This window comes from Paroedura picta, chromosome 3 (assembly GCF_049243985.1).
Source record: "Paroedura picta isolate Pp20150507F chromosome 3, Ppicta_v3.0, whole genome shotgun sequence".
Classification (NCBI taxonomy): Eukaryota; Metazoa; Chordata; class Lepidosauria; order Squamata; family Gekkonidae; genus Paroedura; species Paroedura picta.
This window is the reverse complement of record NC_135371.1, coordinates 164,991,120-165,010,654: the sequence shown is the minus strand read 5'-3', so window position 1 is coordinate 165,010,654 and position 19,535 is coordinate 164,991,120. Positions and strand designations below refer to the sequence as shown.

Sequence of the window (19,535 nt, the reverse complement as noted above, 5' to 3'; positions counted from 1 at the left end):
GGGCAAAACTGTATCCAAGAACCGTCGGGATAAATACAATGGAAATATATATACTGATGATTCATAACGTATCATGGGCAAGCAATACTAGTGGCACATTTCCACACTGGGAGGGCATGTGTGAATTCACCATTGCTTATTTCCATTAAGTTTTCCTGCTCTGATCCCTCAACACTGGATATCCTCCTTCCCCAGGATACCAAGGTTTTTGCTTCACTAGTATATTATTATCAAAATACTATTGTAACAACAGACATACCAGGTCCTCCAAATTCTCATCTGCCTTTTAAAAAGTAAGTCTGTAGCTCCCCTCCATTGTGGAGATATGTCCTTCCCCTTATAACTCCACAATGAAAAGGGATACACATTTTCCTTTTAAAAAATACATGTGGGAGGGGAACAATGAACCTTCTTCTGAGTTCCTAGGAAGAAGGGCACGATAAAAACATATAGCAGCCTTTCTCAACTTTGGTTTGCTGTTGAGATACCCCCAAAACATTTTTTCAGGCTTTGAGAAACCCCAGGCCTGGCACAATGGTACAGAATATGGATGGGAAGCATAGCTGTGTACGTGCCCACCTGGGGCCCCTCCCCTTCCCACCCCCCTAAGCCCATCGGCCATATATGATCCTATCACCTGATAAATGTTTAACAAATTTAAAACATATATAAAAAATAAACTCCCACCCATTTGGGAAATCCTTCCAGGCGTATCAGGAAACCCCAGTTGAGGAAGCCTGATGTGTAGGCAGCAAAAAGACAAGAATAGATGCAATTGCCGTTCAGAAATCATTGGAAAGATGCAGTCACAGATCTCCCTGTACCTCATCTGTTTGGATCTTAACTTAAACAAAACCAAAAAGGCAGGGACTCTTACGTTTCCATTACTGGGCTTTCATAGCTTGGATTCAAAGAGGAGGGCATGTTCAGTTGGTTCATGCCTTGAGGATACATTCCCTGTGCGGGGCTGTAAGGAGGACAAAGCAAAAGCAACGATCAAAGATTTGGAAAAGGAACAAGAAACAAACCAGGGGCAAATGGTCTAAACCAGGAGTGGTCCTCCAGATGTGCATGGACTACAATTCCGATGAGCCCCTGCCAGCAAATGCTGCCAAATACTACCCCAAACTACATATGTTGCAAGAAACAGCATCACAGAGAGGAGCTGAGGACAAAATGTCGCCCACCATGACATCACCGAGAAATGGCAGGAAACCCAACTCCTGTTTTCGTTTACATTGAAGTTGTTTTGCTAAGTGTCTCAGTAATAAATTGCGTGCGTTTGCCTCTGCCGACCAGAAGGCTGGGGAGTTCATTACTTAACAAGCAACCCGGTAAGAAAAACATCTGCATGCTTTGCTTCGTACCTCTTGAGGAGCTCGATGCTTTTCCTTTTTGAAAAATAATCAAAGCTGAGAATTCAAGGAATAATCCTGGGGGGAGAGAGGCGGCAGGCCATGCGCGGAGGCCTAGGAGCGATGTGGACTCTGAGAGTCACTTTGAAGCAGCACAGAGCATTCGTTCCCGGAGAAATTTGGAGGTTCCTCTCCTGCCTGGGGCAAGTCTGTATAAGATATGCGTTTCCAGCACTTAGGAGCCTACTCATGTCTATCTGACTCATTTCTTTCCCTACTAGGAGTTGCTGATACTGCTCTGTTCTAAAACAACCAGGCCTTTTCCTCTGCTAAGGAGCAGACACGAGCAGACAGTTCATGGCATAGAAAGGATGGGGTGCAAAGGATTAAGCCCCCCCCTCACTGCTTTCCTCTTGGAATCCCCCCCCCCCTTCAACCTTTGCAACACACATCTAGAACCTGGCCATAATCAAAAGTATCCAGGCAGCGGAGTTGCAAGGAAAAACATGATGGGTGGGGGTAGTGTTACAAATGCCATCCCTGTGCTAAAGGCCCCCTCCTGCTACCAACCTGCAAAGCAGCAGCTGTGGATTAGGTGGCAATTAGGGGGTGGAGGGTCTACTACAGGTTCAGTCTTATTCACATTTGCTTGGGAATATGCCCCTCTGAACTCATCTACACCACTTTCCACAGAAATGCTCATTGGATTGAGTAGCAGCTCATGTATTTAGATTCTGAGGTTTCTGGCAACAGCAAAGAAACCTTTTTAAATGACATTATGGAAGTGCATCTCCTCTCTCTCTCTCTCTCTCTCTCTCTCTGTGTGAGAGAGAGAGGGGGGGAGGGAGGGAGAGGGTTCTCAGTAATACTACATGCTTGCTCCCAATTTCAGTAATATTCCCAGTTTTGGGATGGAGGGCTATTTCAAAAACCATTCCAAAGAAATGAAGGTCCAAACCAAAATGTTCTTCAGCAGCCAGTGGGCTGTCCAGATCAGCTGATGCCCTAGAGAGGTTTGATGCAGACTTTTGTTTGTAGTCAGGCACGCCAAGAAAATGGCATTCCTCACTTCTGTGTCATGTCAAGACGAATGCTTGATTTGTGCAGCAAATGGAATATTCAGATTCCCTGGACAAACGCATCGTGCATCTGTGATTTCACTTGGAGGACTGAATACATTTGACAACAGCGCCATCTCAAGCCCAGGAGCACCTTCCTGATCTACTGAAGTCAGTGGGCTCAAGAAGTTTGTCATGTCCGCTTAGGACAGTGCTTCACGTCACTGACTGAAGTCATTACACATCTAAGAACGTATCGCACAGGGGTCCCCAACATGGCTCCCTCCAACACCTCTTATGGAGCCCACCAAACATCTTTAGAAAGCGGGTGGGTCCAAATGAGCTTTTGCCTAGCAAGGCTTATCATAGAATCATAGAGTTGGAAGGGGCCATACAGGCCATCTAGTCCAACCCCCTGCTCAACACAGGATTAGCCCTAAGCATCCTAAAGCAATGACTTTATGACTGGCTACTGGCAATTTGATTGAATGTGCAGATTTTTTTTAAATGTTGCCTTTGCAGCCATTGCTACGGCAGCACAAGGATTTCTACTGTGTGGCTGAAGGTCGACTGCAGCAGCCATTTTGTGGTTGTCACTGCCTCCAGGGGTGTCCATTTTGTGCCAGCACCCACCATAGGACCCCACAGAATTACAAAGGTGTCTTCAGGTTCAGAAATACTGGGATTTCCTGATACAATTGCATCGGAAAAGGGGGGGGGGCGGAATGAGTTTCTGTCTCTGTTTTCACGACCCTAGGGGGATATGTGGGCTGCTGTCAGTTAATTAAAGCAGAGGTATCCCACGGCTCTTCCTGGCCCACAGCTCAAAACCACAGGATTTATTTTGTTAATACAAGCTTTCTTCCTCAGGAAACTACTTTTAGAGCCAGTTTGGTGTAGTGGTTAGGAGTGGCATGCCGGGTTCGATTCTGCGCTCCCCCACATGCAGCCAGCTGGGTGACCTTGGGCTCCCCATGGCACTGATAAAACTGTTCTGACCGGGCAGGAATATCAGGGCTCTCTCAGCCTTACCTACCCCACAGGGTGTCTGTTGTGGGGAGAGGAAAGGGAAGGCGACTGTAAGCCGCTTTGAGCCTCGTCGGATAGAGAAAAGCGGCATATAAGAACCAGCTCTTCTTCTTTTTCTTCTTATTTCATACTGTGCGACAAGGAATGGCATGTTATTTCTTTGGCAGTTCAATTAACAAAGTTACTCTTAATATGTAGAATGCTTTCTCATGCCTCTATTCCCTAGGCCAGTGGTCCCCAACCTTTTTATCGCCAGGGACCGGTCAACGCTTGACAATTTTACTGAGGCCCGAGAGGGTAGTCTTTTGCCGAGGGATGTTGCCACCACCGCCTGAGCCCGTTCCACTTGCTTTCCCACCAGCGCCCCTGACTTCCCGCCGCCCACTGGAGGGCGCTGCCTGCAGCAGCTGCGCAGTGCCATGCCGAGGGGGAGCCCCAGCCATGGCAGCCGCTGGAGAGCACCAAAGGTGAGCCGGTGCCAGAGTAGCAGGGCAGCCCCTGAGGCAGCAGCCGGGTTGGAGGAAGAGGAAAAACCGCAGCCTGGTACCAACTGATCTACGGACCGGTACCGGTCTCCAGACCGGGGGTTGGGGACCACTGCCCTAGGCTATGGATACACCTGGACTCTTTAAGTATGCTTAAAACAAAGGGCAGGAACGGCATAAAACTATCCACGCTGAAATGTCCAGGCAGCCTTTTACGCCCTCCATTCTTTAAAAGCACATTATAGCCGAACAACCAGGTTCATCCGGGTGCCCGCACAATAAATACACAAGTACGTGGCAGATCGGCAGCAGACTCCCCACTTACTCATAAAAAGAATCAGGAGAGACTCCTGGATTCCCACTGAGATTGGTCATGGAACCCATTACGTTCTGGTCTAGTGGAGCCACGCCAGAAGATCTAGAATGGAACACAAAACTACGTTAGCATCCATTTTTTTAAAATGCAAAAATTTACTAAATAAGAGTGTTGCACCTGCCAGCACAACGTCACACAGATCTAGCGATGTGGTCCCTCAGATATGTGGGTCCCAGACCGTGAAGGCCCTTAAAGGTCAAAACCTTGAACCTGATCCGGGTCGCAAATAGCAACCAATGCAGCTGCCTCAGCACAGGGTAGATATGGCCCCTCCAAGGTGTTCTTGGAGGTGTCCTAGCAGCTGCATTTTGTACCAGCTGCAATTTTCGAGTCAGAGACAAGGGTAGGCCCACATTGAGCAAGTTACAGAAATCAATTCTGGAGGTGACCATCGTATGGATCACCATGGTTAGATGTTCAGGGTAGGGCGCTAGTAGCCGAGCCAGGCGAAGATGCTCCTGACCAGTTTCCCACAGAGACCAGCAGGCTTTTCATAAAAGTGAAAATGCCTCAATGAAACGCAAACACCAGATGGCTACAACAGAGGGATCCCTCTCCTTAGTTGCTGCCCCACGATAACATTTAGATGGAAAGGTCTTTGGGGCAGAGAACTATTTTTTTCAGGGCACAATCTGCTAAGGCTGCCTTTATTTCATACCGTGCCAAAGATATCCATGTCAGCTCTTTTCACCAGTTCAGTTAGCACAGTCATGCTGACTTTTAATTTGTAGAAACCTTTCTACTTCCTCTACGTACAAAGCTGTGGGTACTGCAGGATTCTTGATATGTGTTTGAGAATTAGGGCAGGGATTTCATAAAACAATCTGCATCAGAACGTCAGAGCAGCCCTTTATGTCCTTGTTCTTGAAAAGTTGGACTGTAAATACGGATACCAACCTCCAGCTGGTATCTGGGGATCCCCCGGAATTGTAGGCTGTCTCCTGACTTAAGAAATCAGTTCCCCTGGAAAGAAAACGGATGCTTTGAAGGGTGGACTCTGAGTCACTGCCCCTACTGAGGTCCCTGTCCTCCCCAGTCCCCATCCCCAAATCTCTAGGAGTTTCCCAACCTGGATCAGGCCAGCCTAACGCCCGCCTCCTCAAAATCTGGCAATCTTAGCAGTAATCCTTTCCAGGTGAACTACTAAATTCCTCCATTTCAAATTCAGGGCAATGAGAAATAAGAAATTTCATTGGCAGCCTTTCTGGTACTATATTGTACGGAGAAATTCCCAGTGCAAGCTACCCAGCAGATTAGTGGTGGAGACTCGCTACTTACTCAGCGTAAACTTCTGTAGGGTTTTCAGCATTCCTGTTAGGGGTTGACATGGCGCCGTGTAAGTTCTGTTCTGGTGGAGCTGGATCTGAAGGTCTGGAATTGAACACCGGCTGTGTGAGCATCCATTGTTTTAAAATGCAGAATCGACCAATGAAGAAGGGGTTTGCGCCAGCCAGTTTATCACTCGTAGACTAGGGATGTCTGGCCTGGGCGAATGAAGTTAAAAGTGGGAACAGAGATTTTGGATCCCCACAACTCTCGCAATACTTTTTAACCAAGGCAAGTCACACAGCCTGTTCCTTGGCACAGTGTGCCGTTTACTTATGGCATTCACTCCTACAAGTTCTAGGGCACCCTTTCTCATAGAATCATAGAGTTGGAAGGGCCCATACAGGCCATCTAGTCCAACCCCCTGCTTAACGCAGGATCAGCCCAGAGCATCCTAAAGCATCCAAGAAAAGTGTGTATCCAACCTTTGCTTGAAGACTGCCAGTGAGGGGGAGCTCACCACCTCCTTAGGCAGCCTATTCCACTGCTGAACTACTCTGTCTGTGAATTTTTCCCCCCTGATATCTAGCCTATATCGTTGTACTTGTAGTTTAAACCCATTCCTGTGTGTCCTCCCCTCTGCAGCCAACAGAAACAGCATCCTGCCCTCCTCCAAGTGACAACCTTTCAAATACTTAAAGAGGGCTATCATGTCCCCTCTTTTCTTGACTTTTTTACCATTGAGAACCCCCTGAAACAGTATTCAGGCTTTGAGAAACCCCAGAAGTGAGACCACACAGAATGTGGATGGGAAGTGTAGCTGTAGATACGCCCACCTGGGGCCCCTCCCCTTTCCTATCCCCCAAGGCCTATCATTGGCCAGGGGGGGCAGGGAGGGGGGTTTAGACATTAACATATACGGCCATATCACCTGATAAATGTTTAACAAATTTAAAAAATGTATTAAAATTAATTAACTTCTACCCATTTGGGAAATCCTTCCTGGGCAGTCAAGATACCCCAGGGTTTCACGAAACCCTGGTTGAGAAGGCCTGTTCTAGAGAGATGGCCACTGGCAGAACCAATTCATGGAGGACATGGGATGCACACAAACACACCTTTGGCTCCAAACAACTTCAGACAGTGCCTGGTGGAGTCTGATCAATTTTCCATCTAGCCTTGCATGCTTTTCGTAACAGCATCTGATACCCAAAATGCCTACCTGATGACAACAGTGGATGAAAAGAGTTGAGGATAACAGTGGAGAAATCCCTCTCCTCTTCTCTTTCAGGTATGATAACATTTAGATTGCAAGGTCTTTGGGGCAGAGAACTAGCTTTCGGGCATGTCCTGCTAAAGTGCCACTAGTACACTAAAAATCCACTTCACTTCTGGACAATTGGTGTTGTATTAACAATATGTTTAAGGCATGGCTTGTGAGAGTGGTCAGCTAACTGGAAGCTAGGAGTGGTCTTGAGAGCTCGCCAAACCCCAAGGGAGGTTTCAGAAGAGCAGGGCAAATTTTCATTCATCAGAGCCGCGTGGATGGAAAATCCAAGCACTTACGTGCCCACCGTTATCTTTATTTGGATTCCGATGTATTCCTTACTGTTCTTCTTTGGTAACTCTTCTGTAGGGAACAAAATAAGAGTCTAATAGCACCTTTAAGACCCACAAAAATCTATGCAAGGCGTGAGCTTTCGAGTGCAGGCACTCTTTGAATGCACCCACTTGACTCTTCTGTGGGGTGACATTCACCCAATGCTGAAATGCTCCATGCACAAACTAGTCCCCGTTTTCTCAAACAATAAAGCTCCCTCAAACAACACCATTATTTCCTCAGGCCATCCAAATGAGATTCTTGGCAGATGACTCTTACTGTCCGACTGCACAATGAATGCTGGAGCTCCCAGCAGGGGTTTTCTTTCCGATCCTACATCCCAATGCCAGTGAGACTGTGGCAGATCACCTGAGCCTTTTCTTCCTGATTGGGCTTGGACAACTGGGCCACTTCCTTGCAGGTAACCTGCCGAGTTCAATGCTGCTGGGAAGCGGAAAGCTCGGGTGGCTGCCATGCGAATAGGGAGATTCAGGTTTCCCCACCTGCACGGCAGCCATTTTCTCTGACATTTTCCCTGGCCACAGTGGCCATTTTCTCCCCAGCCACAAGGGGGCCTTTTAGTTTTTTTTCTGTTTTTTAATCAGCCGTTGAATAACGTTATGTCGACACGAAGTCATACCAATAAGTGTAACATGATTTCTACAATCCCAGCTTCGTTATTTTTTTGAAAGTAAGTCTGAATATCTTCTGTTGTGGAGATCTAAGGGGAGATCTGCCATTCATGGGTTCTCAAGTGGTTGGCCCCTGTGTCAAACAGGATGCTAGATTAGATGGGCCACCAGTTTATCTTCTGTCTTCCACTCCCTCTTCCTTCTCCAACCCACGAGCCCTCACTCTTTCTCATTTCCCTTCTTGCGCTGGCTAAGAACATTCAAGTCTGACACCGCTACCCATCAAGGACCAGCAAAGGAATCCTGCATTCCTGGAGGTAGATGAAGTGGAGACAGGTGGAATGAAGCCCTGCTGCTCTCCCCTTCGGCTTACCAATGAAGTACTTCTGGAATGCTTCCTTTTTAGGCCGGTTAGGATACAGCGTCTGAATCTGTTGCACATCCTGGACACATTTGGCCAGAGAATGTGTGGACAAGCTGGCTGCTGTGAACGGCTGGATGTTCCCTACTTGACATGAACCTGAAGTGAGCAAAAGAAGAAAGCAACATGAGAGGCTACATTGGAAAGGAGATGCCCTCTACCCTGAGCATTGTCTTATTATGCTTTAGGATGCTTAGGGCTGATCCTGCGTTGGGCAGGGGGTTGGACTAGATGGCCTGTGTGGCCCCTTCCAACTCTATGATTCTATGGATACACACTTTTCTTGGATGCTTTAGGATGCTTTGGGCTGATCCTGCGTTGAGAAGGGGGTTGGACTAGATGGCCTGTATGGCCCCTTCCAACTCTATGATTCTAGGATGCTATGACTCTATGATTCTATGATTATAGGAAACACCAACATTAATAGTGAGTGACAACCCTTAAACTATGGTTGCCGCTTTGAGAAAGAGAGAAAAAAATGCCTCTGCTTGGTGCTGTGGATACAGAGAGTTGGCTGAACGAAGGCCGGCTTAAGCCAGGCTGGCACCGACAGCCGCTTTTCATGTTTATTTGGGTTGTTTCCTGTTGTAGGCCGAGTGACTCACAAGAGGATCCACTGGCTCCAGCCATTCCTAGAGAGCCAGTTCTACTCTGGGCCTTCACGGAGACCCATTATGCACGGGGCTGGAAATCCAGGATGGCAGCAGAAGGCAGCCCCGATTCTGCACCCTGCTGCTGCCATCCCAGCCCTAGCCCGGTGCAACGCCCTGGAAGACCAGCAACAAGGGAAAACATTCCTGGTTTTGAGCTTCTTACACGAGGGGCAGTTCGATGTAGAGTGCCCCTCACCCAAACATAACAGACACAAAGAATGATTGTCTGTCTGTGCCACTTTGGCACTGCATTCCGAGCACTTCTTAAAGAACGCCATCGAAGAAATGTTTTTCTAAAATCTCTTTACTTGTAGAATTTTCTCCTCAGAATAAGCTGTGAGGGAACAACAAGAGCTAGCTGGCTAGCGTCCTTCTCCTGCAGCGGCAAAAAAAGGACTGAGGGGAGAGTGCTAAATCATCACGTGACTTTGGTCACTCTGTGAGGGGACGGCTGAGCACCCTTGGAAGACTTTTTTTGCTTTGAGCTGGCTAGTTATTTCTCCGTGGCAGGCCTGCGATCTTAGCAGAACCCATGTGGGACTGCACAGAACCCACGAAGATGAACACAAAATCTTCTGCGGTCCCTGGGATGCCGCGGGTGCCAGCAGGGGCTGGGTTGGGCCCGCCCCATGCATAAGCGTAAGCCAGCCCCGTGCATAATGGGAAGAGCCCGGCCTTTTGGCCCCACTCACCTTCTCTCTGTTGCTGCCTTCAAGCAGCGAGTCGGGCTTTCCAGCCCCCAGCATTATGTGTGCGCGCGCCCGCACTACGCTGGGGCAGCCCACATACTCCAGGGGATTCCTCCCCCATGAGTACACGGGAAGCACCGTTGCATCATGCCCTGGCGCAATGCCCGGCAGCAGCCCGGTGTGGCTCAGTGGTAGAGCATCCGCTGGCTGTGCAGAAGGTCCCGGGTTCAATCCAGCTAAAAGGATCAGGGCATAAGCCATGTCTGCCCGAGACTCTGGATTGCTGCTGCCCGTCTGAGTATACAATACTCACTCTGATGGACCAAGCGTCTGACTCAGTATGAGGCAGCTCCCTGTGTCCATGTGTCTGTTCACCAGCAGCACCCGGGCCAGGGAACATCATGCTGCATTCCCAACCTGCTGCTTTGTTACTTATGGCTGAGAGCCAGTTTGGTGTAGCAGTTAGGAGTGCGGACTTCTAATCTGGCATGCCGGGTTCAATTCCCCGCTCCTCCCCCACATGCAGCCAGCTGGGTGACCTTGGGCTCTCCACAGCACTGATAAAGCTGTTCTGACCGAGCAGTGATATCAGGGCTCTCTCAGCCTCATCGACCTCACAGGATGTCTGTTGTGGGGAGAGGAAAGGGAAGGAGATTGTAAGCCGCTTTGAGCCTCCTTCGGGTAGGGAAAAGCGGCATATAAGAACCAACTCTTATCTTCTTCCTCTTATGCGGATCCGAAGGTGATGTGGCCTGACTGATTCCACGTATACATGCGTCTGGAGGACTGCACATTTTGTGGCTTTATTGCCAAGACGGGGTGGGCCAGAAAGCCCCGTCTTTGACGCACAAAATGTTCTCAATGCATATATTAAATTGCATTTTTAAGCAATAGATGGAGCCGCTTGTGGGCTGTTCCTCCCCTTCACCTCCCTCCTCCACAAGCACCTACCGTTTGGCAAGTGGGTGACGTAAGCGATGCTGATGCCGCCTATCAAGGAGTCGCTGAAGCGGAACAGGAAGGTACCTGGTGGACTGGCACTCAGGCAAGTGGAGACGGACTCCTTGCTGACAAAGCCCATGATGAGCCTGCGTGGGGCGGGGAGGAGGAGAAGGAGAGGGAATCAGCCGACAGCACGGAAAACACTCCGTTTCAGAGGATAAGGTGGAAAGGAACGTGGATAAGGGAGAAGCCACGTCCCTACAGTTGTGCTGCTCATGGAAGAGATGGAGCTGAACTTTCTGACCCTTAGTGGGTCACAGAGTGAAACTGGATGCAGCTCCCAGCCTTTCTTCCAAGCATAATTATCAGCTGGGCAGAGGCCCAATTCAGACAAGGCCATGTTTCTGGATCAGAAATGGCCCCTGAGAGTCTCTTATTCATTCATTCATTCATTCATTCATTCATTCATTCATTCATTCATTCATTCATTCATTTCAGTCAGTCAATCAGTCAGTCAGTCATTGATCTGTTTCGCCTCAAGAGAAGATGACTAAGAAGTGATAGGATATCAAGTACTTGAAGGGCTGTCATATAGAACAGGGGTAGTCAACCTGTGGTCCTCCAGATGTTCATGGACTACAATTCCCATGAGCCCCTGCCAGCGTTTGCTGGCAGGGGCTCATGGGAATTGTAGTCCATGAACATCTGGAGGACCACAGGTTGACTACCCGTGATATAGAAGCTGGAGTGGATTTGTTTTCTGTTGCCGGACCAGAACCAGTGGGCTGAAATGAATTCCCTCTGCAGGAGAACAAGGAACTTGAAAGCGTGTTCCCATCAGAGGAGGATGTCAGCTGTAGGTAAGGGCCTAGCCCAGCCCCTTTCAAATGTTTTTAATCATTGAGAAACCCCCGACACATTCTTCAGGCCCCGAGGAACCCCAGAAGTGGCGTGACCATGCAGAATGTGACTGGGAAGTGTAACTGTGGACACGCCCACCTGGGGACCCTCCCCTTCACACCCCCTTTACGGCCCATCATTGGCCATTTTGGAAGGAGGAGCAGGTTGACATGACCCCTCTATGGTCATATCGCTGATCAATATTTAACAAATTTTAAAAATATATAAACGAGAGCATAGGATGCTAAAATCATAGTACACCTGGGGCACCAAAAGCTCTTGGGTGAGATAAGAATGTCCTCAACCAGAGCCAGGGCCTTTTCGGCCATGGCTCTAGCCTGGTGGAAAGCTCTGCCAACTCAGATCACAGATCACAGCCCTGGTGGATCTGAGACAATTACGCAAGGCTTGTTAGACAGAGCTAGTTTACCAAAAAAACTAGAGCTAGACCTAAAAAAAACCCTGTAAAAATCTATTGCCGAATTCAGATGGCCATCTTACGATCCCCCTCTCCCCCATGACAGAAGAGTGGGCTAGTCTTTTAATTCCTGTTTTAATATTTATTGTCTGATGTATTTATTTCAAATCTATTACTTTGTATTATAGGTTTTTAAAGGTAAAGGTATCCCCTGTGCAAGCACCAAGTCATGCCTGACCCTTGGGGTGACGCCCTCTAGCGTTTTCATGGCAGACTCAATACGGGGTGGTTTGCCAGTGCCTTCCCCAGTCATTACCGTTTACCCCCCAGCAAGCTGGGTCCTCATTTTACCGACCTCGGAAGGATGGACGGCTGAGTCAACCTTGAGCCGGCTTGCTGGGATTGAACTCCCAACCTCATGGGCAAAGCTTTCAGACGGCTGCCTTACCACTCTGCGCCACAAGAGGCTCATGTACGTTTTTACTCTCACTGTAACCTGTGCTGAGTCCCCCAAGATAGGATGGAGAATAAATGCAGTAACAACAACGATCATAATGCTCGGAGGGAAGGAGCCGCTAGTCCCCACTCCACTACGGCTGAACCCAGATCCATTTGTGAAGAATCCCCTTCCAAACTCCCTGGGAATGGAGAGGAAATGCAGGCTCCTTGGGTCTGTCAAATGTGCTGGACTGCATTTGTGTCCGCTCTACCAGCCATGCTAGGTTCAAAGTTACAAAGACATTCTAGGGGGACAACAGAAAAACAAGTGCTGAGGATCTCACACACTTGTTCTATGAGTTGGAGCCACTGTCTCCCTTACCGATCGGTCCAGTAGTCCTTTAGATATTTCTTGGTGAGGTCAAGGATGCCTTCAAACCACTGCCAAAAGGTGAATCCCCTGTTAGGAAGGATCTCCTGTAAATTCCAAGAGAAGAGCATGAGGATAAAGGGACATGGCATTATAGGCTCCCAACCTATCCTTCAAAACCCTACTGCCATAACCTTATTGAACTGTGACCATGTAACACAGCGGTTTTGGAAGTCCTCTTCTCTGGCATTGTTGTCGTTGAAGATCTTCTGAGCCAAGAAGTAGTAGTGATCCTTGAGAAGGCCTTCTGTGGTCTGTACTTCAGCCATGAACTTCTGGTTGAGAGTCTCACACATGTTCCCCCAAGGGATGCGCTCCGTGACCACAAAGGGAATCCGATCCTGAAACAAGCCAAAGGGACTGAGTCTTGCATCACGGGCATGGTAGATGGCAGAAGATGGTCAGAGAGCATACCCATAGTCCCCTCCAACCTCTCTTCATTCTGTATCCCCCCTTCTAACATGGATGCCTAATACAATAGCAGCAAAGAGGCAATATATGGTCTGAATGACAGGTTTGCACATGACTTGGATCAGGACACTTCAACTACAAGGCAAAAGGCACCCCCTGGGCCACTTATGTATTTTACTGACACTGTAATCCGCCCAGAGTTCTTTTTGAGAAAGGGTGGAATAAAAACTGAAATGTAAATAAATTCCAGCCGCCGACACCCTCTTACTTTTGCAGCAAAGGCATTGTCCCACAAGATGGTGGCCTTAGCGTTGCTGTCTTGGTTTCCATGAACAATCACCACAATGGGCAGAGAGAGCGCCTGGAGAAAAAGAGAAGACAGAAACTGCTTGTGACTTTTTCTTCTTTCCAGTAGGAGGGCTCCCCTTCTTCCCCACAACACACACACTCAACACATCTCTTCACACAACACATATTCCTCATATTTCTGCCTATTGCGTTGGGTTATACAGAAGGGGACAAAATCCACTGTGTAAAGACAACACAGCTCAATAACAATTTGTACGATGTAGAGAAAAGCTTGATCCAGTGCTTTGAAAGCACAAACAAAATACAGGAATATTCCACAGACATTCAGAAGCGGTAGGAACGCTGCTGGAAATCCCAAATCCAAACGAGGAATTGGTAACTGGAACTGCAGCTCTTCCGCCAGGCATTTGGTTGAGACCAGGCATAACCAATAACAAATGAAGGGCCTCTGCTCCCCCCACCCCAGAGAACTCCACCAGAGCGCTCTGGACCTGTTGTGACATTGCAATGTTGCATTGTTGTACTGTTAAGTTATATTGTTATACCGTTACAACCACTGTTATCAATGCAGATTGTTTCATGTATGGTTCATAAGTTCAATGTAAACCGCCCTGAGCCTCCGGAGAGGGCGGTATATAAATGAAATGAAATGAAATGAAATGAAATGAAATGAAATGAAAGAAAGAAAGAAAGAAACCTTGGAAACTGGCTGAGCACGGAGTTTAAAGAATGTGAGAAAATATTCTTAGATATGCACAGTACATACTAGCTAAAAGGTAAAGCTAAAGGTATCCCCTGTGCAAGCACTGAGTCATGTCTGACCCTTGGGGTGACGCCCTCTAGCGTTTTCATGGCAGACTCAATACGGGGTGGTTTGCCAGTGCCTTTCCCAGTCATTACCGTTTACCCCCCAGCAAGCTGGGTACTCGTTTTACCCACCTCGGAAGGAGGGAAAGCTGAGTCACCCTTGAGCCGGCTGCTGGGATTGAACTCCCAGCCTCATGGGCAGAGGTTCAGACTGCATATCTGCTGCCTTACCACTGTGCGCCACAAGAGGCTCTACACTACTAGCAAAATCAGCAAATTTCCGCAAATGGCGTGCTATCTAACTGGTGGGAAATGGAGGTGATCTAAAGGAAACATAAATTGGGGTATAAATCTAGAAAGAGCAAGAAGAATTTGTCACTGCCTCAGTGTGACTACTGGATTAAGAACCCCTCATTGAGACCCAAATATCTCACCAAAAGGAGGACACTAGAATATCTTAATGCAAGAGTGAAAAAAGAACTTCAGCTGGCACAGGTTTCCAGCTTCAGTCAAGAAATCGCTTGTTACAGCCTCAGGTTGGAATTTACGTTCACAAACTTTACGCCTTAAACTGCCACTGGACACGGGAATGCCAATGAATTAATGAATAATAACGGATAATAGTTGATCTAGATGTAATCTGATGTCAGCAATGCACTTCTGGCTCGCTACACTGAGCAAATAGTCCAGTCCCTACACAAAAAAACTAATGGGCAGAAATCCAACATTAAACACCACAACACTAAAAAAAACAAAAAACAAAAAACAGAGGGAGAATATTGTAATTTTCGAGGTCATTCCATTGCAAACTGAACAGTGGCCATCCTCAGATAAAGAAACTTAAAAGGGAAAATTACAACATGAGATGGCTGAACATGAGTTCATTCACAGGTTCAGGACATTAGGGGGAACAGGGACATGTATCTCATTACAGATACTAATTTTATGCCCCCAGGCATTTCCCCGGTGCTCTAATCCGGTGATTACACTATGCATCATACCTCCACGTCTTTACAAGCATTCTTTACAACATCCCTCCCACTGCCTGAATGGGATAAAAAGGCTCGGCTCTCCAGCCCCGCCCACTCGTGTCTGACGAAAGTAGTTTTCACTTTTGAATGCTTACAACACCGTTGGGTGGAAAGGTGCTACGGGATTTGAATGTAACTCAAACTATTACAGTAAGCGAAGTCGGCTTACAGCCCAACGGGTCCAAAACCCAAATCCAAAAACAAACTGCAGCCCACATAACGCCTTTTATTAAGACTGACCAAAATGACACAAAATAGTGTCCATGTTGAGGTCTCTAGCACTCTTCATAGTCCCATTGTATACGGCACTGGTCAGACCACACCTGGAGTATTGTGTGCAGTTCTGGAGGCCTCACTTCAAGAAGGACGTAGATAAAATTGAAAGGGTACAGAGGAGAGCGACGAAGATGATCTGGGGCCTATGAAGGTAGGTTGAGGGACTTGGGAATGTTCAGTCTGGAGAAAAGGAGGTTGAGAGGGGACACGATAGCCCTCTAAGTATTTGAAAGGTTGTCACTTGGAGGAGGGCAGGATGCTGTTTCTGTTGGCTGCAGAGGAGAGGACACGCAGTAATGGGTTTAAACTACAAGTACAACGATATAGGCTAGATATCAGGAAAGATTTTTTCACAGTCAGAGTAGTTCAGCAGTGGAATAGGCTGCCTAAGGAGGTGGTGAGCTCCCCCTCACTGGCAGTCTTCAAGCAAAGGCTGGATACACACTTTTCTTGGATGCTTTGGGCTGATCCTGCGTTGAGCAGGGGGTTGGACTAGATGGCCTGTATGGCCCCTTCCAACTCTATGTTTCTATGATTCTTCAGGTTGAGAGGCCTTTTTAAGGAAGAGTATCGGGGAGACTTGACTTCAGCTTCTCATTCTGCCACAAAGCTCACCGAGTGACCTTAGACCAGTTAGAAGAAGTAAAGCTGGGTTTACCTTCCCTGCTTTTCAGTGCCTGAAGGAGTCCCAAAGGGGTTTACAAACACCTTTCCTTTCCTCTCTCCACAACAGATACCCTGTGAGGTCGGTGAGGCTGAGAGCATTAAGAACTGCTCTACGAATTATTTATTTATCATATCCAGGAGATCTGAGGATTGTCTAGCAGCCAGGCAAGGGACATTCGGAGATGGTTTCCCATCTCCTGCCTCCGCATCATGACCCCAGTGTTCCCTGGAGAAACTACCACCCAAATCCTTGAAGGTCTCCCATCCAAATACTAACCAGGACTGGCCCTGCTTAGCTTCTGAGCTCAGACAGGATCAGTCTTGCCCAAGAGACTAGCCCAAGTTCACCCAGCTGTCTGCTTGTGGAGGAGTGGGGAATCGAACCTGGTTCTTCAGATTAGAGGCCACCACACTTTAACCACTACACGACACTGGTTACACACTCTTAGGTCCCCCTATCCCACAGGAGTCTGGTCAGGTTAAAACCAAGGAGGAGAGACCAATACATGGTGCCCTGAGTCACTTAAAAGAAAGGCAGGATAAAAAAAAAGTTATAAACATAAATAGGAAGGAGTGTGTGAAGACACCATCAGAAGACATCTGGTCCTCCCAGACTGACCCCTCTCTCTCTCTACAGCAGCCATGTCAAACTAATTTTCTTCTGAGAGGGAGAAGCTGAAGAAGGAGACACAAAGCTGACCAGACCTTCAACACATCTGCTCCGTTGGCCAGAGCCTTCCCCAAAACCGAAATTTGATTTTGTCTTGAAAACAGAATCCTGCGGTGAGCTGGCCAAACAAGCTGGACACAAATCTCCTCGACAAACAAATAATTATCGCTAATTTCCATAGAACTGTTGGGTCTCTAATTCCCCTCAGCTTAGCTCCCCACGTTCTTTCCACAGCCAAAGGACACGGCAACCTGGCTCCCTCACAGCTTTTAAAACAGCCAGTAAGCCAGGTCCATCTGTTCCCCTTGGTGCTCTTCCACAATCGATGCCCACTGGATCTTCACCAGAACTAGAGTACAAATGCTTCCTTGATCAATCCCCTGAAGTCCTGCCACATTACAAACCCTTAAAAAGTCAGAATTTCCTCCCTCATAACTTAATTCCCCCTGCCAAAAAACAAACAAACAAAAGCCCTGCCTGATGCTGTAATTTCAATCAATGCTATCACAATCTTGGATACAAATTGTGCTCTTGCCTGAAAATCCCAAGATAGCCTGATGCTTCTCTGTCATTCACACAGCTGCTCTGAATCTGACAGGCTGAACTTTATACACACAACAATCTCTTGAGACAGGAACAACCACCACTGATATTGCAATGGGTAGTATAATTAAGGGCCAATAGGGAGGGGGTTTGTGACCAAGCATCACTGTAACAAAATGTGCAATTGAGCATGCAAAACTTGCTCATGATCCTCGGAGCCTGGAGAAGTTAAATTGGACTCAACCTGAGCGAGGGCTTTTTTGGCCCTGGTGCCAGCTTGGTGGAACACCCTTCCAAGTGAGATCAGGGCCCTGCGGGACTTCAACAGTTCCACAGGGCCGGCAAGATGGAGCTGTTTTCAGGACAGCTTGTTTCTTTGCGAGTTTCCTCCAGTATTAATTTTGCCCGTTTTAAATAACTTTTCTCCTGCATAAAAGGTAAAGGTATCCCCTGTGCAAGCACCAGGTCATGTCTGGAAGGAAGGAAGGAAGGAAGGAAGGAAGGAAGGAAGGAAGGAAGGAAGGAAGGAAGGAAGAAAGAAAGAAAGAAAGAAAGAAAGAAAGAAAGAAAGAAAGAAAGAAAGAAAGAAAGAAAGAAAGAAAGAAAGAAAGAAAGAAACCTTGGAAACTCTGTCAGCTGGCTGAGCACAGATTTTAAAGAATGTGAGAAAATATTCTTAGATATGCACAGTACACTACTAGCTAAAAGGTAAAGGTAAAGGTCTCCCCTGTGCAAGCACTGGGTCATGTCTGACCCTTGGGGTGACGCCTTCCAGCGTTTTCATGGCAGACTCAATACGGGGTGGTTTGCCAGTGCCTTCCCCAGTCATTACCATTTACCCCCCAGCAAGCTGGGTACTCATTTTACTGACCTCAGAAGGATGGAAGGCTGAGTCGACCTTGAGCCGGCTGCTGGGATCGAACTCCCAGCCTCATGGGCAGAGCTTTCAGACTGCATGTCTGCTGCCTTACCACTCTGCGCCACAAGAGACTCTTTTTCTCCTGCATACTTACTTGCTATTGTAGTTGCTTAGCAAATGGTTTCTCAATCACTGCCCCCAGCAGGTTCTTTCCCTGCTACTGCTCAGCTGACTGGGGGGTGGGTGGGGAAGGACACTGGTGGGAATGTCAGCAGCAAACATGACATATTGACTTGACTGTCTAGCAGTGACATCAATGCATTGCCAGGGGACACTCTGGCATTTGGGCAAACCTCAATGGTTTAACCAAATGCCAATGGTTTTGTCCAAATTCCAGAGCATTCCCCAGTGACACAGGAAGTGACATCAGCACATCGCTGGCAACAGGGCCTGCTGCATGTAAATTGTCCTGCCTGGTAACCCTAATTCACTCTGCCTGGCTTCTTCACACCTCAAATTCAGCTCTACATCAGGGCATGCCCTGACTAAAGATGGAGTTGCCTACAGGCAGGGAGGATGTTCTGAGCCCTGGAACCAGACAGTTAAGGCTCTCATCTGCTCCAGGCCTGAAGTGGGCAGGAGAAAGTGGGGTACATCAGAAGGGAAAGATCCTTGGAAGGGGTATCCAGGTTGTGAGGGACCCATATTGCTTCGCCTCCCTTTCATAACACCCCAAAATGCGGAGAAAAGCAGAGAAGAATTTTTTTTAATGATCTTTCTTCACATTTACTCTCAATTATGCACACATCCCAAGGTATTTGATCACACAGGAACCCAAGGGCTCCCCTCCAAATGAGTCATACAGTACTGCCACATATCCGAGCACCACCACCTGAAGAATGAGACCATTCCAGCATTACCTGCACCAGGAAGGTAGCATTATTGGAGCCTAGGTTGATTCTGGCACTGAAGAGCACCGCACACTTCTCTTCGGTCACTGACTCTGTGCTCTTCCGGTCACTGCGCTTGATCTTCTTTAGAAGCTGAAGGAGGAGAAAGACAAGCCACACAGCATTGTCAGGTGGGGCTGGGGCACCCAAGGCTGAAGTTTTCACCGCTATACGTGGCCTGCGTCCCACCCACCTGATGGGCTGCTTATCTGCTTGTGCTCCCCGCAGAGCTCTCCGCTCTGCGGGTACGAATTTGCTAGCTGTCCCGGGCTCCCAGGATATTCACTTGGCCTCAACCAGGGCCAGGGCCTTTTCAGCCCT

The 19,535-nt window shown here is 47.9% G+C and overlaps 1 protein-coding gene across 4 annotated transcripts in view; it reads right to left on the bottom strand.

Annotated features, from left to right (window-relative positions):
- Positions 1-19,535, bottom strand: part of STAT6 (signal transducer and activator of transcription 6) — an 81,078-nt gene that overhangs the window by 3,940 nt on the left and 57,603 nt on the right. For 3 of the 4 annotated variants that reach the window (XM_077329224.1, XM_077329225.1, XM_077329227.1), the window contains 11 exons: positions 19,185-19,307; positions 13,372-13,464; positions 12,827-13,033; positions 12,645-12,739; positions 10,516-10,652; positions 8,175-8,321; positions 7,136-7,199; positions 5,582-5,674; positions 5,201-5,266; positions 4,253-4,345; positions 878-967 (listed from right to left, as the gene is read on the bottom strand). In XM_077329224.1, the coding sequence (XP_077185339.1) occupies positions 878-967; positions 4,253-4,345; positions 5,201-5,266; positions 5,582-5,674; positions 7,136-7,199; positions 8,175-8,321; positions 10,516-10,652; positions 12,645-12,739; positions 12,827-13,033; positions 13,372-13,464; positions 19,185-19,307 (1,208 nt within the window). The remainder of the gene's footprint in view (positions 1-877; positions 968-4,252; positions 4,346-5,200; positions 5,267-5,581; positions 5,675-7,135; positions 7,200-8,174; positions 8,322-10,515; positions 10,653-12,644; positions 12,740-12,826; positions 13,034-13,371; positions 13,465-19,184; positions 19,308-19,535) is intronic. The other variant, XM_077329226.1, reaches the window with a different exon arrangement.